A 27774-nucleotide genomic window follows, 5' to 3' on the forward strand; every position below is an offset into this window, starting at 1 on the left:
AGATTACTTCAAAAGAAAGTTGCAGCAGTCAGTGCGGGATGTACTGAAAAAGTACACAAGTTTCTTAGCAGAAAAGATTGAGTGGACAAAGTGAATTTGGTATATATTGATAAGGTGAAACTTTCTTAATGTGATTTATGTGAATTAAAAAAGCAGGGAATCAGAAATGGTATTAAAATTTCTTGTAGAAGATAAAAGTATGATAGTGTCATCACCTTAAGTGAATGACAAGGGGCTCATTTTCTTAAATTGGGCCAATTAGCACCAGTTCTGTTTTGTTAATTTCTTCAAGGCACATTGTGAGCATAAGAATTTTGATTTTAACAATGAAATAGATCAGAGTATTACCCACATACAATGAAAACCTATCCCAAAGCAATGAATAGTATAACCAAGGGGACACATGCAGATACATTCAGATACAGGAAAGGACCTTGAGGACCTCCATATGTGACTGTTGCTAAGCTGAACCTGCTCTTGTCAAGGTTGACAAACTCTTGTCTGTCAATTAAGACAGAACATGAAACACTGAAAAGCAGTGCCAGAGATGCTTGGGATGGTCTCCATTCTGAAAAGTAGAGTATCATGATTGACAGGATCAAATGGTACAGTACATTATGGTTTAACTGAATTAATATGCTAATCTGCCTAGAGTCTGCTGTCATAAGAAAATCATTAGTTACTGGAAGCAGACCACCTGTGCTGTGTCCTGAAGTCAGACTGAAAGAGTTCCATCAAGTGATTAGAAGTTATGTAACTGATGAGTTAGCAAGAACTTAAGAATAAGTCGAGAGACTGGGTGAAAATTGTTCAGATTGTCAGATTTGAGACTTGAATTTTATGATGTTAAGATAACAGAATCAATTTTCAAATTATCTGGCACAGATTGAGAGAAATATAATTCTGATGAACTAGCATTTAGTTGTTTAATCTTACCATTTTCTACAGAAGAAGAATAAATCTAACAAATGTGAGTTTGTCCACAGATCTCTCTGGCTAGAAGCAAGTGCCCAGGTGCTAAAATGTTCTCTTCCATGAAAAGTCAGCCAGTTAGTCGTTTTCTCACTGGCTTAGTCCTGAACAGGATCATGGGGGTCTACTGGAGCCCATTCCAGGTAGCATACAACGCAAGGCAAAAACTGACTCTGGACAGGGTGCCAGACCGTCACAGGGCACCAAAAAGGTATAAATCATATTGGGATGAGTATTTTTTCAGGGTAAACCCATAGAAGTTTTCTGCAGTGAAAACAAATGTGCCGTGTAAAGGACAATAGATTCTTAATAACTTTGCCAGAGATTATCAAGGCCCAACGCACAGAACACATTTTGAGATATTAATTTTTTTTCTGGCGCATACTGTATTGGCCAGTACAATGTAGCAGAGTTAAACCACCCTGACACAGGAGAAGAAATGGAATAGAAAAGCAGTGAAAAAGGGGAATATGTTGCCCCTCATCTATTTCACTGTGAAACAATCTTGCACTACAACTTTATATGTGTTGCAGCTATCCTCTTTGTGATTAAATATTCCCACATTTTTACAGCAATGCAAGAATTCTGTTTGATTAATTTAATGTGTACCTTTGAGGTGTCTCTTTATTTTTTATTTCATTAGTTTCAATTTTTTTTTATCAGATGGTTAGTGACTTTCATTTTTTATAGTACTTTTCATAACATTGTCTACAATGAAAAATGCTGTATAAAATAACATTTTGTGTAATTGGGCTTGAAAATGTAATAGAGTAGCAAGAAGGACAATGCCTTGCATTGTAGATTTTTGTTCAAGTGGACAAAGCAGAAAGAGGGCTTTGTGTGCAGAATTTGGGCATTGTAGGTGTTTGTGGTGAAGTAAAGAAGGTAACACTTTTCATGTCAAGTCACAAGCATGTTCAGAAAATGGATGAGTGGATAGATTTTTACCCGAACGACACTTTTAAGTAATACTATATCTGACCAAAATCACAGATATTTTTTAAAAAATAAAACAGTTAGATAGAACGTAGTACGTAATTATTATTATGAAAATGTATTTTGCTGCATTTGTTCAGGCTCTAAAGCTGGGTCCAAATACTACGAAACATCCTTATAATATGTACCTTGCCAAGCTGAGCTAATTTGTGTATCTCAAAAATATTTATTGGACATGGTATCATCTTAACTTATTTATCTATTCCTTTCTTTATAAGGCCATGTCCTTCAGTATTTTTTGGTATTGTCATAACTCTTGTGTTCCACATCTTGTTCATCTCATTTTCCTGGCATTTACACTTAGAGATTTTTGGTTAGTTTCAGTGAGATGTTCAAATTTGATGATATGCTGAATGGTATCTGTTTCTTATTTTTGATGACAATATCTGTTTGCAGAAATATATTTGTTTGTGGTTATTGGCAAGTCCTGTAATACTGCAACGTTTTCCTTCTCAGGTACAGACGGTATGCTTGGGGTCATATAGCTTTTCTGCTGTTAGAAACTGATGATACTGACACATCTACCAGTAGATTTATCAGCCCAGTTGGTTGCGTTTGTGTATTTGTATCTCGGTTTTGGCCAATTCTGGACAGTCATTGCTCAGGTGTTCTATTGTTTCCTCATACTGATCATATATTCTACACTTTGGGTTAGTTCCTTCTTTCCTGATTTGGGAGACTTTGATCTTGTGCTGCCATGAGAAGCCCCATGGTTTCGGTCTTTAGCACTTTTGAGATGCTTTTTTTTGGGGGGACATCTACTGTATGTCTGACTCATGTGTTTGTGGAGAATATGTTCTTTTATATCTGTTCCAGGCCTTTCTTTTTGGCTTCCTTTCTGGTTTGTGTACCAAATGCAGAGAATGTTTCTGTATTGTCTTTTGGTAAGGGGTCTGTGTCTAGTTTCTATTGGAATTCAATATCTTTTGATATTAAGTGCAGGCTTTTTTTCTTGTGATGCTTATAAACCAGTTTTAGCAGTGGATCTTTTTTTTTCTTTCAGCTAGTCATCCTTCCCTATAGTAGTTCTTTTATATATTAGCTCAAGCTGAATATGCCCTTTTCTTACAAGCTTTGGGTGGTGCATCTATTAGAAGTATATTTTTTAGTTTGTTGTTAAAACTGCATAACAAGGCAGGGATGCTTAAGCTATTAACAGCTTGTAATGTACAGTATTAAAAGTTCATCTTAGTTCTGAGAATCATTCTAACCTATTTGTAATACTCCATCTATTTCCTTCACTCATGTCTAGATGTATGGATGATAGTTCATTATCTGTTTCCTGGGTGGTAATGTTGTTAGCCGGACTTACGTTTTAAGGAATATTTTTCATGTCTTGAAAGTGGCTTTAGCACATTTTTTCAACCCAAGTTCCATTTCAATATTAGTGCTGAAATGTATAAAAAATATTTAGAACCCAAGTAAAAAAGGTGTTTTTCTTCCTGTGGTGTAGCCATAGTATTTGTTCTTAAAGTATTGTGCTTGATGAAGCCATTGTGAGACAGAATAAAAGAGCTGATATTCAATTTTCTTGGAATACATTGGTTGCAATGAATACATTTGAGTACTTTAACATCAGGATAATTTTCATCCTCTTCGTGAAGACAATGATGGTTGGGCATGTTTTGTGGAGTTCTAGACTTCTGCTTATCCATGAGTATGGCACACTGTCAAAAAGGCCCATGATGTCACCACATTTTTCTTCCTCAATTTGATCTCTTTCAGTATTATACATCTTACAAGTAATTGATATGTGCTGTATGGGGAATATGTGGGTTCTTTCTGTTATTATGGAATTCACAAACTTGTACATTGTTAGTAAAGAGGTGATAGGCCTGTTATTCTTAGGATTTTCTCCTTTGACAGATTTTGGGAGGAGGAATGCACTGTGGACATTGTCTGTGTTGCTTTGGATATTTGGGGTCCCAGTTGCTGGTTATGCTTACTACAGCCTCTGTTTCTGCAACAAGAGATCGTCATACCATTTTTGGTATTCAACACGTTCAATTTGTTTTTCTTGGTCTTGTATCTATTTGACTTTTACTATGCTTTTTTACCTTCCAAGATTTTAATCCAGAATTCTTCTATTGCAGGCAGAATGGGTACATTTTCCAAAAGGATGTAATTTTTCATATTTTGGTTATAAAATATTTTCATTTTGTCAGAAATCCTTATTCTTTTGAGCCTTTGCCTGAATTCGTTGCTTATCATTTTGTTGTTGATTTTAAGTAGTGCAGTGCAGTTTTTTTTACTTCATCTTTTAGTGTTTCACATTGTAACAAAAAGAGACATGAGATGATACATACAGTATTTGAGGCACCCAAAGGACAACCCCTTATATAATAAATAACATGCAGGTAATGACGCATTGAAAAGAAAAGAAAAACACTGTATTGACGCGAGTCTCCAAACCAGACTGCTCAAGATGGAGGAGCTTCCAATATTATTGGCTTCTGGTAGGAAGAGGCGGGTCCGTGTAGGCGGATACCGGAAGTGCCATCAAAGATGTCATGATCATCCATCTTCTGTTCTGCATAGAGAGGAAGAGAAAAGGCATCAGTCGCCTTTGTCTGAAACTGTCCCCCATGTGCACTTGTGTGACAATGTACAGTATTTTATGTCATGTTGTAGGGTATCATCTGCCTAGTCTGGATGTTACCTTGTCTCACTGGGTTGTTGTGTAGTTCTCAGCTGCAGGACTTGTTATTCCAGAATCTTCTACTGGGCAGCTTGTCAGAAAATTAATTGACTTAACTTCTCAGTAATGAATTTCAGTTGTACTTCTATTCACTTTTTGTTCTTTATTATATGATGTTTAACAGCTTATTTACATTCATTTTCAGTGTAATATCAGGACTTCTTTGATCCCAGAATTTTATTGTCAGCCTTTGTACTACATATTGAGGAAGAATATTGTGAGGCTGTGTAAAATGCCTTTATTAAGTGTTTACACTCATACCTTGTTCATTTTCTGTCTTTGCTTCGTTACTATGGTTGGTGAAAGATGAAAGATGGTGAGCCTTGATAGGGGCTGACTTAGTTAAGAGAGTCACCCAGCAGTCATCCAGTAGTATAATTCTGGACCCTTATCTTGAGTCCTCACTGAAGTCTGAATATTGTGAGGCTGTGTAAAATGCCTTTATTAAGTGTTTACACTCATACCTTGTTCATTTTCTGTCTTTGCTTCGTTACTATGGTTGATGAAAGATGAAAGATGGTGAGCCTTGATAGGGGCTGACTTAGTTAAGAGAGTCACCCAGCAGTCATCCAGTAGTATAATTCTGGACCCTTATCTTGAGTCCTCACTGAAGTCTTAGTAGTCTTGTTTAAGGATTCAAGTTTACCACCAGTAAAGACACAAAATAAGTAATACCTTTAATGCATCAAAAGTTAGAAATAGGAAATTAATTTCTTCTTGGAATTAAGCTAAAATTATTCTTCAATACTATTCCCACTGACAACTACACTTGTGCCATTTGTTTTTCAGCTGTAAGGTCAGTCTCCTTAATATTACTGGCCTTCATCTAAGCGTTTTCTTCTGTTGTCTTTTACACTAGACTCTCCTGTACCTTAAAGGACAAAAACAGAGTATAAAGCTATTAGCAGCCCTTCTCTATCCGTGTCTATGTTTCTTCTCCTCATTGTCCATCATAGTTAACCACATTTTGATAGTTAGGCCCAATATAAGAATGAAACACTAGATTGTGCTTTCAGGTGTAGCATGGAGAAACAGCAATATTTAATTTTAAATTTTTTTTGGTGACTTCAGCACCTGCTGAATGATGATGTAGGGTCCAAAAAAGGAGGTCGATAACAATGCCTAAAAAAATAAACTGTTTGAAGGAGCTAAGAAAATGCAGATAAAAATTCAGAATCCAGAGACAGAATTATGCGTCATGGAAACTATCAAAATTAAGTTTAGGCTCACTGATAATAAAAGCGTAAAGTATAAAAAAGCTGTATTTGGACGGGATTTGTTTTACACCAGGAGGTGTTTTAAAATCAGTGCTTTAAGTGGGTATGCACCAGTACTCAGTAGCAGCATTTCCCTGTTCCCTGTATATGTCTGTGCATAATGTCCGCTCAGACCTCATTAGCAACACTTATTTATAGAAAAAAAATGTTCCTTCGCATCTCCAAAGGGGACCCAGGCCCTCCACTGCTTTTCGGACCTCCTTTGGAAACTATCCTTCATGCTGCCGTTGTTCAGCACAAACAACAAGGAGTTCTTTTTCTACTTCAGCCACTCTGGGTAAAGTAGTTTTAATCTTGGCAAGTCCGTAGTCCTGTCCAGATCTTTCAAATGATGGAATTTAACTGACATGTCAGTTTGAACTGGACTAGTTTTTCCTGGGGTTATTTTTTATGGACTGTTTATAAAAAGTAAAAATCTCAATAATTTTTACTTAGATGAGAATGTGCAGTTTGTAAAACACTACTGACATGAGCAATTTGGATGTGACTAAAATTACAGAGGTCCTCCGGTAATAATTACTTTACCCCACCTTGATGTAAAATTAATCATGTTTGAATAGGGCTTAAGAGTATTATGTACACAATAATAAAATTCAAGAACCCAGTGACTAAGTACAGAGGTCAATCCAAAAGCCTTGTTATTACTAATAATGTTTATTAACCCACAAGATCAAAATTATGTTAGAGCAGGTGTTTTTTCACTTGGAACACAGGCAGGGGTTAAGCGACTTGGTCTCCTTGTAAATATCCAGTACCATACATCATGCGATTTCCCAAATAGACAACACAAAATGTGAGATAGGGCTAAGTGCATAATGCATGTGTGAGTTGTACCGTAAAGCATTTGATATCAACAGGGGATGGTGGAAGGTATGAAAATTACTTTGAATGAGGGCATGGAATTGAACAGTGGTGTCAGAACTCCAGCTAGCATAGGGAATTCATTCGTTTATTTATTGTCTGAGCTCTTTTCTTCAAATACAGGGTTGAGGAGAAAGATGCAAAAAGGAATCAATTCATAAGACAACAATCAGTTGAAGGTACACATGCTAGTTTTCAGTCAGCCTTACATACATATACATGTCTTTGGGATATGAGAGGTTACCAAATTACAGGGAAAAAGAGACACGGACATGAAGGGAACGTGCAGGTTTTCCATGGAAAATGCCCAGTCTGTTAGAATAGTAAGGCAGCAGTAACCACTACAGCAGAATTCATGATCCAACATTGGGAATAATTTGTAAGTGGACATTTTTGTTCACTCGACTATTTTTATAAAGCAGTGGAGAATTTCATTTAGTTTCAGACTTAGGTTTCTGTAACACTTTAAAATTGCACAACCTTTTGTTCTTGTCATATCAAATTTTATCTCTAGTTTAAGCTAACAGGGTCAATTCTGGTTGGGGAGCATGCACTGGTACAGCACATTGTCACACCCACTACACAATGAAACAGCTTGGGATCTCAGTTAGCAATCCCATCAAGCAGACATGCGTTCCAGTCCCAACTCCCCCAGAAATGACTATCTGTCTGCACGTGGGCATCCCCTTAACCTGGTTTAGCCACTCGGGGCCTCAATGATGAGGACCTTGCAAACTGGATCACTTATGGGGAATCACACCACATGGCTGTAGTGACGTAACTGATGCTCCTTCAGAATGCAGGCAACTGCTCATTCGACACAGTCAAACCAGCGGTACCAAAGGATTCTTTGAAGAGATACTACCGAAGGAGTCCAATCTTCGTCTTAGGTCATTGGATAGCATCCATGTCTCGCAACCATATAGGAAGCGCCAGGGCTCTAAAGACTTGGACCTTTGTTGTTTTGCAGAGATATGGGGAGTGCCACACACCCCTTTCCACGGTCGTGATGACCACCCATGCTTTCCCTGACGAGGTTGTCATTCCCTTTGCAGACAGGCAAACTGCTGATGGCTGTGCCCAAGAGCTCATTAAAAGCCTGGATTTTGGTTTTAATCCAGGACACTTGCAAACTCAGACTCTTCGCTCTGTCTCTCCAGAGCCTCAATCAGGGCTTCCATTGACTCTGCAAAGATCACAGCATAGTTAGCAAAGTGAAAATCAGTGAATCTCTCTTCACCAAGAGTTGCCCCACAGTCACTGGATCCCATGACCCTGCCCAACACCCAGTCCATGCAAGCATTGAACAGAGTAGTAACAAGAACACACCCCTGACAAACCCCAGAATCAAGTTGGAAAAACGCTGAGGTTCTGCCTCCACTCTGCACAACACTCACAGTACCAGTGTACAGGCCAGCCATGATATCTAACAACTTTGGGGGGACTCTGTGTAGTCTCAGGATGTCCCACAGGGCAGCTCAATCAACTGAGTCGAAAGCTTTACCAAAATCGACAAAGGCTGCAAAGACAATTCTGTTCTTCTATGCTAGCTGCATTTTTTAAAAGTTGTTTTTAACATTTTATACACCAACTACAAAATCAAAACCCCCAAAGCCATCCCATTATTTAGTAGGTGTGATTGGTTAACTTTCCTACTTAGTTATGATTGGTATCACACCTTCATCTGGCTGTGATGTGTACCTAAGTTTCCATAACATTTTTTTAGTAAGCCTACTGGAGATTATAGTTTTAATTTCACATATCTTTTCAAGAGTTGTTGTGAGTGACCCATATTCTGACTTGTCAGGGATGAGTGATTATTTAAATTCTAGTTTTCCAGGTTGATGGGGTTAACAAAGAGACAGCTATAGAAAAAAACAAACAAACATACATAAACAGTGTAGCACTGTGCTAGTTTGCAACCTGTAACCCAATTAAGTACGCATTCTGTTAACCTCCTGAAATATAAATGTTTATATAACAAAGTGAATGAAATGTAGACAATGTCACAAATATTGCTCAGTGATGTTGAACATTAGTAGATTGAGGAGCCTCTCAGGTGTCCAATCAAAATCACGTCAGACGTCAGGCAAAAGTTAATCACGCTTCAGCCCTTTTTGGAAAGGAACTGCTATGCTTTAGTTGACATTAATTACTGGTAAAAATGTGACTTTTCTTCAGGATCACCATGCTTTTGCATTCATAATGACTACAACTTTCCTGAAGAAGGGGCCTGAGCTGCTTTGAAAGCTTGCATATTGTAATCTATTTAATTAGGCAATAAAAGATATAATTTTGCTTGACTTCTCATTGCATTCATAATGAGTGATAATTTCCCAGGTAAGGTGCCAACTTTTTGCAAATTGAAGGTTTTCTGTTTACTGATATGACTTTTGCAAATTTCTCTATGAGAAAAGAACTCTACAAAAGGAGTTTTGCTTTTAACCAGTTGAACTATTTTAGAAATGTTTATTTGTGTTTTATTTTGTTCTTGGGCAATAGCAACCTATTTATGAGAAGTGATCAGAAAGCATGTAGTTGGATAATTCCATTGTATTGGGCCAAACTCTTTGGCCTCCATAGTGGATCAGCAATGCTTGCACAGTTTAATATGCTAGACCCTTCTCATATCAGTTTAATGTTACTAATGTTCCCTGTATTGAACCAATTTTAGAAAATGACTGCAATATTATATATTAAATCTTTATGATTTGCAACACTTGGATTTGTCCTAGAGATAAAATCGTAGTAAACCAAAGGGAGGTTTTACAGACAAATTAATTAAACAAACTAAGCAAATAAACAACCCCCTTGCTGTACTCAATAGGTCCACTTCGTTCTCTGCTTAAAAATCTTGATTTCCCTTCTGGATTGGAGCCGTGTCTTCAGATATAGTTCGACACTGAGGTGCCACTTTTCACAATGTGCTTGTGTACTTAACCAAGACTAAGAAGCAATAATGCTTTTCCACTCTAGTGGTGTTTGATTTTCATTCTGACTGAGACGTGCTTGTTAAGTGTTTCTGATACACTACAGTATGACAGAGATTTTTTAACCACCGAATGAGCAAGACAGGTCACCCACAGAACTAGAGGTGTTTCAGAGATGATTGTCACACCAGACAAGAAATGGGAGAGGAAATGATTATTAAGAAATTCTGACATTTTTCTTGAGTTAATTAGAAAATAAGCAGCAGGCTACTTAGCAAATCAACTTTTTTTATCTGAAATATCTGAAATGTTTAGAGCACAGAAAAAAGAAAAGAGGCTTTTATTATAAATAAGCCATCAGTCTCCTAAGAAGGGATTTTCTGCAACAGAAGCTGAACTGAAAAGACTAATTTTACCGATTAGTTTATCTAAAGCCAATGGGATTCATTGTGTGGAGCTGATTTTCTTGAACCACAGACCTTAATATTGAACAATTCCAAAAACTAAAAATGGAGTTAAGAAATATTGCATGTGATGAAGCAGCAACAGTTGGAAGTGAAGCAGACTCTTGAGGACACTTTTGGAAATAAAGAGAAAGTGTGTTTAAATGGAAAACAGAAGGAACAACTGATTATCATAGATTTTGCGGGCACTTTTAGCCAAGTAACAAAATGCCAAATGGAGATATAATGCACTTAAAATTGAACAGCAAAATTATCCATCCATCCATTATCCAACCCGCTATATCCTAACTACAGGGTCACGGGGGTCTGCTGGAGCCAATCCCAGCCAACACAGGGCGCAAGGCAGGAAACAAACCCGGGCAGGGCGCCAGCCCACCGCAGACAGCAAAACTAATTTTTAATGAATGCATATATGTAAAAACCTTGAGATGGAAATCTCAAATGATCTATATAACAGGGGAATAGAAAAAAAAATGTTCAACACAGAAAAAAAACATTCTAACAAGATATCCTAATTTGTTTGACTTTTATTGTGTACAGTTGGAGCACAAGCAGCTTTAGTGACTTGCTCAAGGTGACACAGAGGTAGTGATTGAACCTGCAACCATGGGATTTAAAGTCCAGTACCCTAAGCACTATGTGGCACTCATTGCCTGATTAAAATACAGCTTCTCACTTCACACCAAACATGACTGGACACTTTGGGTATCCTCTGTTGGTTTGATTACAGTATCTTTAAGAAGGCCTACCCGTAACCATCTAGCACATGAATTAAAAGGGCATCCAGGAGTTAAGAGATCATACCGATTAAACCTAATGAATGACTTTTTACCATTGTATTCCATTAATTGGTCATACAAAATCTTAAACTATTATCTATTCAAAAGATTTATGATGTGGATCAGTCAATTCTATCATTATTTTTTATATATTCATTCTAATCTTTCTAATTCATTTTTTATGTCTTATCCTGTTTATTATGCACCACCATTTCATTTTATTTTGTGGGTGTGACCATTTTCAGGGTAATTGATTATGGTTATGGCTACAAAACATGCAATTCAAAAAAAATACCACAAAAAATAAACTTGAGGCAGGAGTTGTTTGGTGTTATTTATTTTTTATTTGAATATAGCTGATACGATTTATAAGAATAAGCTAAATAATCTAATTAGCTAAATAAACCTTACAAAAAGGAAAACAAGAATTAATGGTTTGATATAAAAATGTTTCATTTGCATACATTTCACTTTTTGCAGTGTGGTACCATTGGGATGGATAGAATTGCAAGGGTGTAAAGGTCAGAGTTATCTACTTCCTGGCTGTCCAAGATTGTGGATAAAATGTGAATTAGTGCGAGTGTTCTTTGCTTTCACTTTAATTATTAAGACTTTTTACCCTGGCTATGACATTTTTGATTTGGTGTTTTGTTTAATGGTTTGGCATTCAATATTATTTCAGACTTGGGGTTTGACTTTTGCTAAAGAAGTTTGACCTTGATTTTGGTGAGTGTTTTGGGTTTTGATTTTTCTAATAGCAATAGCCTTTCTAATGTTTGACCTCCCGTCCCTTTTCCAATTATGTTTTTATGTCCTAGTTCTTTTCCTTTTGGCCACGTGGCCTGCCTATTCATTTTCATCTGCGGTAGAACAACCATTTCTGTATCTAACTAGTTTTTTAAGTTGCTTCTGATGCCAGTTTCAATTTCAAAATTCATCTTTTTGGTATGGAATTTTATCAGATATTTTTTAAATTCATGAGTAAACTATGTTGTATTCTTTGCTTTTGTCTAAAATGCAAGCTTCCCATTCAAAAAAGCCTAATGCATTTTTGTTTTGGAAGGATCTTCCTCTCATGAACTCATGTGGGCTGTTAGCTAGGATATAATTTTCATGTAACAGTCTTCTAATCTAGTTCTGATTACAGTTTCCATAATTTTGCATGAGATGGAAGGTTTATTGGTCTATAATTACTGAAATCCATTTTGCCTCCTTTCTTAAGGATTGAAGTTACATTTGCAAGCTTCCAGTTACCATGTACACATCCGGTCAAAAGTTTTAGAACACCTCAGTTTTTCCAGTTTTTTTTTTTCAAATTTAATCAGTTGAAATGCAATGAATGACCTTAAATGGTGAAAATGTAAGCAGTGAAGTTCCAGAGGTTTAAATTTAAAGTTTAGGTTAGCAAAAACTGAAACAAAAGGACATTCTGAATTTTACAAATGGGCCTTTTTCAGGAAACAACTAATAGGTTACAACCTACAGATGTTCTGCAGCAATTAAAGTAAATTAAGCCTTGCAAGTTGAAGGAAACAATTTGCACAGGTGTCCCAACTTCTGTTGATTACTTAAAAAACCCTGTCTGTATTAAAGCATAGTTGGAACAAACTGTTCCTACACCCTCTTAAGTACTACTTGGGCAATATTACACTGCAGAAAGCTTTAAATTCCAGTGACAATGGCAATTAACAAATGGAATGAGGCAGAGCATAATTACCCTTAGAAGTGTGGGCCTTTCATTTAGAAAAACTATAAAAAATATCAGTGTCAGTGGGTATGGCGTCCTACACAATCCAAAGACAATTGGAAACTGGAAGAAACTCTGATTAGAGATCTGGCAGACCCAAAGTCACAACGCAATCACAAGACAAGTTTCTGAGGGTCACCAGCTTGCGTGATAGGCGCCTCGCAGCACAACAGCTTCAAGCACAACGTAACAGTGCTTGTAAAAAGCAAGTCTCAGTTTCTGTTGTGAAGAGACTTTGTGCTGCAGGGTTGACAGGGGAAGTAGGCAGTAAGAAAGCCATTCCTTAAATGACAAAATAGGTCTTTAAATTTGGCTGTTGACTACTGCAGACTGGAAAAAAATGTCTTAATAGACCAACAAATCAAAATTTGAAATCTTCAGTTTGTCACGCAGGGTGTTTGTACACATTCAAATTGGTGAAAGGATGGTTCTTCAGTGTATGACACCAACTATTAAACATGGGGGAGGAAGTGTGTGATGGTCTGGTGTTCTTTTGCTGGAGGCAGAGTTGATGACTAGCACAGTGTGACTGGCATTCTGAATCAATAGGGTTACCACAATTTGGCTGTTACATCAGCAAAAAGTGGCTACTTTGATAAATCAAAAATTTGAACAATATTTTGTAAACTTAATGATTCCTTTTGTTTATTTGTTCTATGCCTTGATTTAATGAAACATTAAGACATTAAACTGTGTTCATTTCCGTAAAAACTGAAAAAACTGAGGTGTTCTAAAACATTTGACTGGTAATGTACATGTCATATCTGAAGTGCTTGTTGTAATATACCTAAAAGTATACAAATGGCTTTTGTTCATTTATATCAATGCTGCTGGTAATATTCCATCAGTCCTGGGGATTTTTTTTTACTGTTCAACTAGGGTAACAGGATGTACCATGTTTTTGAGGGGCAGTCCCATTTTTATTAGCTGCACTTGTTTTTAACAGTCTGATCATTTGATAAACGTGCACAAAACTCCAAGGGGAACACCCTACACCCCACTTTTCAATTTAAGATATTTGTTGACCCATACTTGATTGCCTGATAAATAAGTTGTGTCCCGTTTTGGGTTTATGAAAATCAAGTCAACATAGTTCAAGTATATCAAGTACCTAAAGCCCATCTGACTTGTCTGTTTTAAAATCTGTAAACTAGGAGTTTGTTTAACTTCTACCTTTTTTTCTTTTACAAATACTTCAATAAAATATTTATTTAGTGGCACAGTGGTAGTGCTGGTGTAAAGAGATTGTGGGTTCGCTTCCCAGCTCCTCCCTGTGTGGAGAGTCCTTTGAGTATTGAGAAAAGCGCTATATAAATGTAAAGAATTATTATTATTAATGTATATAGTATTTATTTCCTATTATGGGTGTATTTTTTTTTTTTTTTTTTAAGTTGTTACGAATGAAGAGTTTAATTTAAGTGTTTTTTTAGCAATTTATGTTGATCTAGTTATGTTACCCAGCTTTGGCTGGGTTATTTCATATGACAGTAAGTGTCAGTTATAGTCTCATTGGTTAACTGGGTGTATCAGAAGTAAAATGTAACAAGTGAATGCTTTTCTGTGTACAAGATTTGTAGTTTTTTTTTTTTTTTACAAAAGGCCTAATGTTATTGGCAGGCAGTACGCTGTACTAGTTAAGGCTTTTGACCTAGGACGTTCAACTTTGAAGTTGTGGATTGAGGTTGTGAATTCATATCTCGCTACTGACATTGCACCATGAGCAAGTCACTTCACCTTCCTGTGTAGTCCAGTTGGAAAACAAAAAAAAAACAAAAAAAAAAAACTGGAAGCCAATTGTAACTCGAATGCTGTAAGTCGCCTTGCATTAATAATAAGTACAGTTAGGTCTATAAATATTTGGACAGAGACAACTTATTTCTAATTTTGGTTCTGTACATTACCACAATGAATTTTAAATGAAACAACTCAGATGCAGTTGAAGTGCAGACTTTCAGCTTTAATTCAGTGGGGTGAACAAAACGATTGCATAAAAATATGAGGCAACTAAAGCATTTTTTTTAACACAATCCCTTCATTTCAGGAGCTCAAAAGTAATTGGACAAATTAAATAACTGGAAATAAAAAGTTCATTTCTAATACTTGGTTGAAAACCCTTTGCTGGCAATGACAGCCTGAAGTCTTGAACTCATGGACATCACCAGATGCTGGGTTTCCTCCTTTTTAATGCTCTGCCAGGCCTTTACTGCAGCGGCTTTCAGTTGCTGTTTGTTTGTGGGCCTTTCTGTCTGAAGTTTAGTCTTCAACAAGTGAAATGCATGCTCAATTGGGTTAAGATCAGGTGACTGACTTGGCCATTCAAGAATGTTCCACTTCTTTGCTTTAATAAACTCCTGGGTTGCTTTGGCTGTATATTTTGGGTCATTGTCCATCTGTTTCATGAAACACCGTCCAATCAATTTGACTGCATTTAGCTGGATTTGAGCAGACAGTATGCCTCTGAACACCTCAGAATTAAAGCTGAAAGTCTGCACTTCAACTGCATCTGAGTTGTTTCATTTAAAATTCATTGTGGTAATGTACAGAACCAAAATTAGAAAAAAGTTAGCTCTGTCCAAATATTTATGGACCTAACTGTAATAATAATAATATTAGGTCAGTGGAACTGCTTACTCTTGAATGTGCTGTACACAATTGCCCATGAGTAAAACATTCCTGCCATAGATCAATTCCTGATTTTCATAGTCATTTGGCCTTTGTTGATGTCCATTTTAAAATACAAATTTACAGGAAAGTGTATTTTTTGAATTGAAACGGGTAATCAGTATGAATAATGTGAAATTTGAGTATATACTATTGTCAATATTAGATGTTTTGTGATTTTTATTTGCTTACATTGTTCACTCAAGTATTTCTTTTTGTGTTTTTGTCAGTTGCATGTGTTCCATCTTTAAATTCACAGATGCAAAGAATTTTGGAGAGTTGGGGGTGGAGAGTGGTATCCCTGTTCAAAGTAAGCAGATGCACATGTAAACGTAAAAGATTTCAGAGCGTGGGTGGAGGTCACCTTTTAAAATCCTTAGATACGAATATATGTCTTGGGTCCAAAGACACCGCTTCTGCTCCTACAACTCTCTTTATTCCTTTTTGCTTCTAGTGAAGCAATAGATACGGTCACAGCCGCAGCATCTAACACCCTCACTTGAGCTTTATAGTGCTTGCTATCCATTGTGCCTCGTCAAAGTTTCTCCTTGCATTTCACACCTCACCTCTCTTTTTTCCCTGTCCAGGACACTGCCCCTGCTTAAGTAGTGTGTCCATCCAATTGATTAGTGGTGTTGTTGGCTTAGCCTGTTAATCACTTTTGCTCCATCCTTCATTTGCATCTTAGCACAGTGCACAGTATGTACGATAGCACAATATTAATATTTCAACAAATAAATGTATCGACAAATATTAATAAATTTTCTTTTTTATTATAACATTACCAAATTTCAGTCAAATCAATCAAATCATTTTTGAGATTTTGGGGTATTAAGTTTTTCTATTTGGTAGGGAGTTTACCCCTAAATATTGATATATCAAAATGCTCTTCCTTAGTGGATATCTACTGCCCTAGATGTACCATCCTACCAAATTCAGGTTTTTAACTAAAAGAGAAACAGGTTTTTTTATGATAAGTGAGTAGGTCAGTCAGTCAACTTTGTTATTTATATAATAAATAAAATAAATAAAAAAGGTCATTGTCTTAACCATCTGTATTTTGTTTGTTTACATAATTCTGCTGATATAGATCAGTCATCATGATTATGATATCACAGAAAGTGATGCTATAAATATGGTGGAATTCACATTGTATGCTTTATTTCTGTATATTTAAAAATGTATTTCCCTTTAGAGCTGTTAGCTTTACTTACAAGTTGACCCTAGTGCTTTTGTAGTTCTGATTTTTACTTTTGTCAGTATTTAGACGTCTGATTTCATTTTGCCCTTTTGATCCCATTTTCTTGGTTCCCTTTTGACTTCCTGCTTATATGACCTTTGCTAGCCTTGTGACCATCTTCAGCACCCCGTGTGTCATAATTTGCTATTTACTTCTCTTTTCAATGATTTCTCCTTGTTGCTCTAGTGTGACAATGGAAAAGTGTTTGCTGTTTTTTTTATTTGAACAACAGGTCTTCTTTTTAGTTTTTCAGTACTTTCCTATTACAGACCAAGCTAAAACCCCATTTTTAATCCCACATTTATATACGTGTCTTATGATTGGATATTAAGTTGTGATCATGTAGTTGATGGAGGAATCTAGGGGGAAAAATAACTGACTTTGCCTTTGGCTTTTAGTTTATTTTCAAGTTTTCTAAACTTTTTCTGGAAGGCTTGTGAACTTGTATTCAAAACATCATTTCAGTCAGCATGAATTACAACCAGAGGGCCTTCCTCTGTCCTTGCCAACAGCTGGTCTACTCTTTGGGTGATGTGGGATATTTTTTTACTGGTAAACAGCACACTGTTGTTGACTTGTGATCTCTTATTTATATTTACTCACTTTTATTTTAACTTCATTTTGATCAGTTGAATGAATATTTTCTTCAGGATTTCACAGTAGAGTGTATTTGTTATTTTGGTTTTTGTTGCTGCCTCCATGCTGTGTTTCTTTACTCATCCTTTGACTACAAGAGCCGAAGTCTGATCTTTTGTTGTCTACATCTTGCTACCCTTGTTTGCAAAAAACAATGAGTGTTTCCAGATGTTCTGTGTGTTGCCTAGCCTTCAGTCTCAAGAAGATCTGTAAATCTATGAAAGTGCTTCCACTGCATTGAAGTTTGCTCTTTTCAAGCTGTGATCACGTGTAGTCCAAGTGAGATTTTGGATGATAGTCTACGTATTACATGTATCATAGGTGCTTTGCTTGAGAATCATATTTTTCAGTCTTCTTTAGACAGAAATCATGTAATCTGTTATCTCTGCAGCTGTTTTAGTTAAAGAGAGTAAGGATTTAGGTATTGATTTTTGACCATAAAAATGGGAATACCTATCAAAGATGAAGAAGAGTGTTTTTGTTTTGTAGGCAATAATCAATGTAACTGTTTCCTTACAGATCCTTAAATACTTTCCTCTTTTTGTATTGTATTGTCAAATTGTTGATTAGAGCACATCTGTAGTTACCATCAGAATATCCTCTAACTTTTTAAAGCTGGCCTATTCAAATGGTGGTCAGTGTGCCACATGTGGCCTAGAAGCAACCTTGATTGGCCCAGCCCTTGGACCCACCAGAAGAGAAGAGAAAAACTGAGAAAAACACATTTTATGAGCCTTCAGAAATTCCTACAGTAGTACAGACCATGAATGCAATACTTCACATAGCCTTAGCTACATTAAACCCACAATGCAGCACGTTGTTGTGTGTCTAGAAGTGAAGGAGCCGCTTCTCGGGGGAATCTCTTCCTGCTCTTTAAGCATTCTCTCCCCTCTCACCCTGATCCTCTCACTTATCTCTCTCTCTCTGAGCCCTCACAAAGTGTTTTCCCCCAAGCCCCCAATAGCCCATGCAGTGGCAAGACACATCACAATATCAACACAAATGTGGTGATTTAAAACAAACTTGTGTTCCCTCAGTGTGCCGTAGAGTTTGTATTCATGAGTGTTAGTTATTGTTATGAACTTGTTATGGGTTTGTGCATTGATAGCTTTGATAGTGGAAACAAATATTATTGCTAATACTGTGCACTATTTTCTTTTTATGCACTTTGAGATATGTATAGGTCAGATATGGCCAAAATGTTTATTTTTTTATTTCAAAAGTGGAAAGCTACTGTACTACCTCAGATTCAGTTGTAGCTTTTTTATTGTTTCTTATGTCCCTGTGTCAGAAGTGACCAAATTTAAAAGGGAAACAATGAATAAGCATTACTTCATTACTTGTTTTTCAATACATTCATTTATGTTGGTTTAACATTTGTCATTACCTGCTGCTTACTGGCCACTGAAAATGTCTGGCCCAGCTAAATTTCTTGGTTTGAAAATCTGGCCCAACTGAATCTGTAATTGAATAGCCCTGATTTAAAGGATGGCTACAGTTTTTCTAGACTTGCATCCTGCTTTGTTTCTAATTTTTAATTTTCTTTTTCTAAAATGAATTTTGCATAATAAAATTCAATTTTAACATTAGATTTTTCCCCTGAAGTTGTTTTCCAGTGGTTTTAAATTACTTGTGTCCTTTAATACCACTATTTTAGTTGTTTGTGGGTGCTGTCTTCTTGTAGTGCAGTGGTGTGGTGTAATTAGTCCACTGTTTGGGGCAACAGCATAAACGGTCACTTTGGACCATCCAGGGCGATCCAAGGCTTGGGTGTCAACTATAAAATTTACATGAATTTTTGCTTTTCATTTATTTTGTGGTTTCACACTTATAGACATAAACTTCAACTACAATTTAGGGTCTTGTTTTGTGGTTTGGTGAAAGATCATTTAATCTTCATGGTAACAACCTGAGTTCATTATTTTTTCTGCTCCCTGTTTATTCCATTTGCTCTGCAGAACACTAACATGTTAAAAGAAATGCAGATTGCAATTTTACAATATGCAATTTGAAACAAAGCCGTGTCAGAATGACTAAGCAGGTCTGTGATGGATACTACCATAGAAGAAAGACATGTGTTGAAAGCACAGACTCAAGTCATCTGTTACTAAACAATGTGGTGTACTGATAAAGGCACTGGACTTTGAAGTACAACTTTCTCACTTCAGTTTCTGTTTCCAAATTTCATTGTGACCCTGATCAAATCACGTAAACTGTCTGGGCTCTGATTATAAGGAAAGGTCTATGTAAACAATTCTTGGGAAAACGTGTCAGCCAAAAATAATAAAAATAATAGTTGTTCAGAGTTTTATCACTGTGACATCCAGTTATTTGGTTTTCCTCATCTTTATATTCAAACTATAGAACGTATTTGAGGATTTATACAATTTATACAACCTTCTAGCCAGGAGAGATCGACCCCACAGCAGTTTCTGAGCATAAATTCTCTTCTTTGATTGATTCCATATGCACATATAATCTCTGGCATTGAAGGGATTAATCCCTGTCAGCATGCCAGTTTCAGTAATTCAAACTGTTAATGAATTTCTGTTTGTTTTGCTTCATGAAGTTTGCTTGCTAAATATGATAAGCAGTGTTTATTAGCCTAGCAGTAGGATGGTTTGTCTTAATTCCTAATTTATCTTTTGAATTTAAGGATGGAAGGTATAGTACTGTTTAACCATAAACTTTCAACTGTCAACAAAGTTCAGCACAGGTATAAAGTAATTAATTTTTTGGACTCTTTCAGTAATACATCCTATAATCTTTATATTTTCAGGCAGCCAACAAGTAAGGGAATCATGTGCTGAAGAATTAAGCAGGAAATTACCCACAGATGTGTTATCCTTGGTAGCAGAATACATCATGTCTTTAATTTCTAGCACACAAGAAACAGCAGCGGTCTCTCAGGAGAGGATTCGCAACCCGTCCAATGGAAGTGGGGAGCACCTGGATACAGGTAGGAGCTCTTGTTATTTTATACTATTTTTGCTAATAATCCAATCTTCTGGCCCCTTTTTTCTTTCTCTATATAAACAGTATATATGTGGAAGTTATTGTGATAAGGTGAAAATTTTGACAATTAGATATTGACTGATATACACAGTTTATACATTTTTTGGCATCTCTGAACAAGGGTTTGACCATTTTATAACATTAGAATAATAGAAAAATTGTGACAAGAACAGGCCATTCAGCCCAACAAGCTCATCCATCCTGTTCACCTTGATTGTTCGAATAATATCCTCTTGAGTTTTGAGGGTCCCTAAACTCCTAATTTCCACCACACTACTTTGTAATTTATTTCATGTGTCTTATTTGTGAGAAGAAAAACCTTTGAATATGGGTTCAAAATCTGCCCTTAACAAATCTCCAATCTCCATGTTCTTGATGAGGAACTTATTTTAAAGTAAAGGCTGTTATCAACCGTACTAATTCCCTTAATAATTTTTTAAACTTCAATCATGTCCCCTCTTAATCTATGTCTGCTTAACTGAAAAAGTTTATTTCCTCATAGTTAATACTTCTCAGTCCTGGAATCAACCTAGTCATGCTTCTCTAGATGTTTCTAGTGTAGAAATGGAGAGTTTTTAGAAGCAGCACAGTGGGAGTGAGGGCAAAATTCCGGTGCGCTTCTCTTTCCAATTCATCCTGTGCCAGACCAAGGATGGTTGTTATTTCACCCCTGGGTATCCTGCTTCTTTGTTAATTGTTGATTACTGAGATTGTCCAATGAGTTTATGTCCACCTGCAAAACAGCATTCAGACCAATGATTAGGCTTCTTGGATGCCGTTGTCTAAAACAGTGTCACCAGTTGAGTTGCACAAATCTCTGAATAGCTGGTATCGTTGTTGCTGGTGCTAAGGGGTGATTCACCTTCCCACATTTAAAGGACTGGTTGGTTACATAGCAAGTTTGATTGGCTAATTCATTATATATACTCAAATTGTCATCAGGTATAAAAGCTATAAAGATCCCCTTTTACATTAATTTATAGCCTTCATGAAAATTTTACTTTTGACCTATAATAACAATAATGATAATTGTAGTTATATTATCCAAATAAAAGTGTCAGTATGTTTTTTTAATCTACTAGGGTGACTCAGTGAACAGTAAGTGGGTCAGTTCACTTGCTAAATTCTAAACAAGGTTACATACTATTGTAGTTATGAAAGCTTTTGGGAAATGCTCACTCATTAACTAATGATCTTAAATACAAGATAACAAAGTACTTAGCAATCTGAAGCTTTTGGGAAATGCATCTTCGATAGACTTCAGTTTTCCATAGGACAAGCAGATTAGGAAAATGTCTGATGTATTTAAATAAATCCATCTGTCCATTTTTTCCATACCTATCTTTTCCTGATCTTTGTAGCTGAGAGCCATTGGATTGTGTGTGGATTTCAGTCCTTCAGGAACACGTAGGCAAAGTAGAGAGAACATGACATTTTCACACAGAAGGAACTCTTTTTAAGAATCAAATCAGATGCAATCAATCAACAATAACTGGCAGCATAGTATTGCAAATTAATGTTTTAAAAAAATCTATATTTTCCTGTGGCTTGCATAAATAATTCAACACATCTTTGCAGCCACTGACAACCATGGTATTACCAGAGTCATCCTGAAAATTCTTCTTTTAGCTTTTAAAGCAGTCAACACCAATGCCACAGAATATGTTCTTATCTTAGACTGGTGCTGCCATGCTTGATTGCATTGCTGCATATTAGCTTCTGATCCACTGGATTCCTCTGTTTCCACTGAGCATTACTATCTGTTCTAAATGTTGTGTTTCTTTCAAATTCATAATCCTGACTATGTTGCGTTCTTGTTTCTGCTGGTGAACATTATAATCTGTTCAGGAGTTTTAGTCCGAGACTACATTTTAAATGCTTTGCTTTGTAATACATGCTTTGTTTAATGATTCATAGAATAAAGACTGATTACATTTTAGAGCAAATAATTTGCTTGTTTACATATGTGTATGCAAATGCAAATGTTTATGTATACTGTATGCATATGTATATGTATACAGTAGATATGTTTGTGTACTTGGTGCTGTCTTATTTACCTAGTTACAAGTTGATTAAAAAAATATTTTTATTTATCTTTCCTCTTGCTAGGGAAAGTTGCATTTGAATATTTAATATCCTCCACACTGCATGTCTTTATAATGGCAAGAATGATATTATTGTCAAGCTACCGGGTGTTGCTGGAATACATTATTTTTTTTTTTTTGCATTAGGTTGACACCAAATGTGTCCCATGAGCCTGCTGGCTGATGAGATTTGTATGTTGCTGTTGTTTCTTTCTACCCAATCAAAATAGCAAATCATGAAAGGTATCATTGGAAGTGCAACGAACCAAGTATGCTTCCTTTTGAAAATGTGTTTTTGCCTGAGGCCCTTTTCTAATTTTAGGGAATAGGTAGATATGTCCTTGATTTTCATTTATTTTATGCTTTTTTTAAGCTATGAACATTTTCTTGGCAATAGTATACAAGATAGGGTGTAAAATTGGATGGGTTGTCATGTTTTTATTATTATAACATCAACAATTACAGTATGCATTATGTGAAAGGCACTGTGTCATATGCTGAATTTAATATATGTGGACTTACTGTTACTGTTGACAGGAGGATAAATGTCTTAAGTAATCACATCCATTAGATCCATTTAGTCAGTCTGCATTTTATGTAGCACCTTAACCAGAACATTTGAAAAAACAGTGTGAACTCTAAGGAGTGCTCTTGAGTCATTTCCAAACCTAATTAATGAATGAGAAGGCCAAAAATATATTAAACAAAAGGTGTGTTTTATAATAAAGGAAAGGTACTACAACAGAGATAAAACAAATTACTACAGAAACAGAAGAAAATTAATGCCTAATGTCCCACATGGTGTACATAAACGATACCACATAGGTGTGCCTGGTCTATTCGCCAATCAGTACTCGAAAACACTTTCTACTCACCTACCTTTATACAGTTAGGTCCATAAATATTTGGACAGAGACGTTTTTCTAATTTTGGTTCTGTACATTACCACAATGTATTTTAAATGAAACAACACAGATGCAGTTGAAGTGCAGACTTTCAGCTTTAATTCAGTGGGGTGAACAAAACGATTGCATAAAAATGTGAGGCAACTAAAGCATTTTTTTAACAAAATCCCTTCATTTCAGGGGCTCAAAAGTAATTGGACAAATTAAATAACTGGAAATAAAAAGTTCATTTCTAATACTTGGTTGAAAACCCTTTGCTGGCAATGACAGCCTGAAGTCTTGAACTCATGGACATCACTAGATGCTGGGTTTCCTTTTTAATACTCTGCCAGGCCTTTACTGCAGCGGCTTTCAGTTGCTGTTTGTTTGTGGGCCTTTCTGTCTGAAGTTTAGTCTTCAACAAGTGAAATGCATGCTCAGTTGGGTTAAGATCAGGTGACTGACTTGGCCATTCAAGAATTTTCCACTTCTTTGCTTTAATAAACTCCTGGGTTGCTTTGGCTGTATGTTTTGGGTCATTGTCCATCTGTATCATGAAACGCCACCCAATCAATTTGACTGCATTTAGCTGGATTTGAGCAGACAGTATGTCTCTGAACACCTCAGAATTCATTTGGCTGCTTCTGTCCTGTGTCACGTCATCAGTAAGCACTAGTGTCCCATTGCCACTGGCAGCCATGCACGCCCAAGCCATCACACTGCCTCCACCGTGTTTTACAGATGATGTGGTATGCTTTGGATAATGAGCTGTTCCATGCCTTCTCCATACTTTTTTCTTGCCATCATTGTGGTAGAGGTTGATCTTGGTTTCATCTGTCCAAAGAATGTTTTTCCAGAACTGTGCTGGCTTTTTTAGATGTTCTTTAGCAAAGTCCAATCTAGCCTTTCTATTCTTGAGGCTTATGAGTGGCTTGCACCTTGCAGTGCACCCTCTGTATTTACTTTCATGCAGTCTTCACTTTATGGTAGACTTGGATATCAATACGCCTACCCCCTGGAGAGTGTTGTTCACTTGGTTGGCTATTGTGAAGGGGTTTCTCTTCACCGTGGAAATGATTCTGTGATCATCCACCACTGTTGTCTTCCGTGGACGTCCAGGTCTTTTTGCGTTGCTGAGTTCACCATTGCTTCCTTTCTTTCTCAGGATGTACCAAACTGTAGATTTTGCCACTCGTAATATTGTAGCAATTTCTCGGATGGGTTTTTTCTGTTTTCGCAGCTTATGGATGGCTTCTTTCACCTGCATGGAGAGCTCCTATGACCGCATGTTGTCTGTTCACAGCAAAATCTTCCACATGCAAGCACCACACCTCAAATCAACTCCAGGCCTTTTATCTGCTTAATTGATAATACATAACAACGGACTTGCCTCCACCTGCCCATGAAATAGCCTTTGAGTCAATTGTTCAATTACTTTTGAGCCCCTGAAGTGAAGGCATTGTGTTAAAAAAATGCTTTAGTTGCCTCACATTTTTATGCAATCGTTTTGTTCACCCCACTGAATTAAAGCTGAAAGTCTGCACTTCAACTGCATCTGAGTTGTTTCATTTAAAATTCATTGTGGTAATGCACAGAACCAAAATTAGAAAAAAGTTGTCTCTGTCCAAATATTTATGGACCTAACTGTATATCTCAAAATTTTGTTTATCCATAATCTGCTCCAGCCAATTAATCCTTCTTTAGTTACAGACTTTCCAAATTGAAGCTCAATGCCATTATAACTGGTAGGGGTGTTTAAGCTGTAGTCAGTAATTACTTCCAGTTGTGCCAAGGGAATCACATCTAGAATCCCAAATGCTAGTCTAAATGCCCTCATTCTGTATACCTACAGCTCCATCAAGTGGTCATGGGTGTTTCCACATTTCCATGGTATGGCCACCATAGACAGGAACAGGTAGAGCCCAGAGAAACTTTCCTCAACTCCAGTAGCTTGGAATATACCAAACACACTGGAATTAGATTATGCACCAACCTCTAGGGATTTGGGGGACTCCCATTACAGTATTAGAGGTTGCTCAATACCTTCCTTTGACCAATTCAGGGCTTTATAAGGCTCTAACTTAATTTGGCAGCTCTATATGTTGGGTTAGTACCTCTTTTCCTTTCACAACATTGAACAACAAATTATTGAAGAAAATAAAGGACAAATAATTAAGACTAGGTAGGTTCACGGGTACAAACTGGGAGTTTTTTGTTTTTTTTTAAGGTACTAGCTAAAAGATAGCTTCCTGTTGGCAGAATGAGCAAAAGTCCAAGTGGACCAATAGGTAGAATAGTTTTGTTTTTAACAGCCATAGTCTTGGTAAATATAAAACATTTACAGTTAGAATAACATATTTGAAAATGGTTCCCATCAGCATGCACATAAGAATTGATTTATTTATTGTAGTAGCATTGAGTTATTTGTCCTTAGTTCAATGACTCATGTAAATGGTTAAAACTGTCATCCTACCAGCTTTTTACACTGTTTGCCCCTTTTCCTTGATTTTTTAAAATTTTGTTGATTAGTTTCTTCAAAATTAGTAGATTTCTGTTCATCGTAAACATCATTCCAATTACCATAACAGTTATTCTTCTGATACCTTAATAGTGGTACCAGAGAAACAAGATCCCTCCATCCATTACTTTTGAAAAAAAATGCTTAATTATGTAATCCCATAATTAAAATAAATAGGTAGTACATACTTATTTGGGTATGGTAACTTCTCTTTCCCTGTATGAAATCCATGTTTCTGTTTTAAATCTGGTCTGTCTCTGGTGGACCTGGGAAATACTTTATCCATATTCAGTCCAATTCAGTTTATTTTCATACAAATGCAATTTAACTTATAACCACAGAGCACAAAATTTGTTACTTATTGGTTGGTGCCTTCAGTTCCTTGTTTTCTTAAAATTTTCAAGCTATTCTGATCCCATTGGTGTACTTCCACACAGCTGTCAAAGATCGATGCAATCGTATAATCCCACATCTCTGGGCTGGCAATTTTCACTGAATCCTTCAGTACAGGACCACATCACAAGAAATCATTGACACAGGATCTGGAGTAAAACAGCGTTGCAGGGTCGCCCAGGGAAGCTGATTTCAGCCTAGGGTGACTGACCGATAGTCAAAATAAAGGATCTTCATCTATGTGACATCCATTTCTTACGAACCTGTCTTTTGCAACACAGTTTTATGGAGAAATTTAACGTGAGTTGGTTAAAATAGGAGCAAAGAAGAAGCTGTCATCATTAGACACAATAAATTAGTAAAAACATAAATACATATGTATTGTACCACAATTAAATAAATGCATACATTATAATGCTGAGCCATGAAAGGATTTAGTAATGTAATCTTGTAGAGTTGGCATTTGACATTTATTTCTTATTTTCTGCAATGTGCATTTTTATTTTATTTTCACATCTTTTTATGTTGTTGTCTTGGTGAAATTTTATGAATTATATTTTTAGTAGACTTTGCTATTTTGTCTTTTTGTTAATGATCATCAATATTTTGTGATGGCTGTTGCTGCCACTTAATTGGGTGTCATCGTTACCTGTACCTTCATCAGCCGTTTTTAAAATGGTGACATGGTATCCAAGACTTTGGACAAATGTTTATGACTTTCGACTTAGTATTTACAAATACTAGGGACCCAGTTTGAACATTATGTTAAGATCTTTGCTTGTAGTTTTTCTGACAAAGGCCCAGTTAGAACTAGAACATCAGTTAGTTTTTCTGACAGAGATTTTTGGTTATCAGTTTTTGGTTTTGGTCTCAATATTTTTTTTTTGATTTTCTGTTTTTCTCATCTCAGAGGCATTAATGATTACTAGCTGTGTCTAACCCATACACTTAACTAATTTCATTGTTATCAGACAGTGTATCTTTCTATTATAGGCACAGTAGCTAGGAGTTAGATATGTCAAATAATAACCTGATAAATGGGGGCTAAAAGCTGGTAAGTCTAAGACATGTCTGCAAGGAATTGCTTCACTCATCAAACATAGCATTGTTCTATATAAACTATGTCCAAAACCACTATAATGCAATACTTGTACAGTACATCCCCTGGTATTGATACAGGGGCAAGGAATACATCAGATAAGGTGGTTTGTGTTTCTGATTAAATAAAACGCAGAATACACAGATAGTAATATGTCTAGCACTCTGAACAATATTCTCCCAAAGACATTTGGTTAATTGTCTTGCTGGGATGTATTGATGTCCCATTTGGGCTTCCTTACTTTATATCTGATTTTAGTAGGTGTTACACTTAGCCTATATCTCATCAACTTCAATTTGAACTTCTCCTTATGGGTCATTTGTCTACTAAAGCTTGATTCATTATTATTTTTGAACTCCTTTTGTGCCACTCTTTATATACCCAATTATATTACAATATAGCTTGGGTAATTGAAATAAGAAAAACTATATAAAAAAGAAGATTTTTAAATGACATGAATTTATTCAAAAATGCACTGAAAAGTAAAAAATTAATTTTGTTGGTCATATGTGACTAAAAA

At 36.2% G+C, this 27774-nt stretch overlaps 1 protein-coding gene across 3 annotated transcripts in view; it reads left to right on the forward strand.

Moving 5' to 3' along the window:
• The window catches only part of sfmbt2 (Scm like with four mbt domains 2), a 417083-nt gene that overhangs the window by 26537 nt on the left and 362772 nt on the right, over positions 1-27774 (forward strand). For all 3 annotated transcript variants that reach the window (XM_028814085.2, XM_028814102.2, XM_028814094.2), the window contains exon 2: positions 20041-20220. In XM_028814085.2, coding sequence (XP_028669918.1) covers positions 20127-20220 — 94 coding nt within the window. In that variant the 5' untranslated portion in view covers positions 20041-20126. The remainder of the gene's footprint in view (positions 1-20040; positions 20221-27774) is intronic.

This window comes from Erpetoichthys calabaricus, chromosome 1 (assembly GCF_900747795.2).
Source record: "Erpetoichthys calabaricus chromosome 1, fErpCal1.3, whole genome shotgun sequence".
NCBI lineage: Eukaryota > Metazoa > Chordata > Cladistia > Polypteriformes > Polypteridae > Erpetoichthys > Erpetoichthys calabaricus.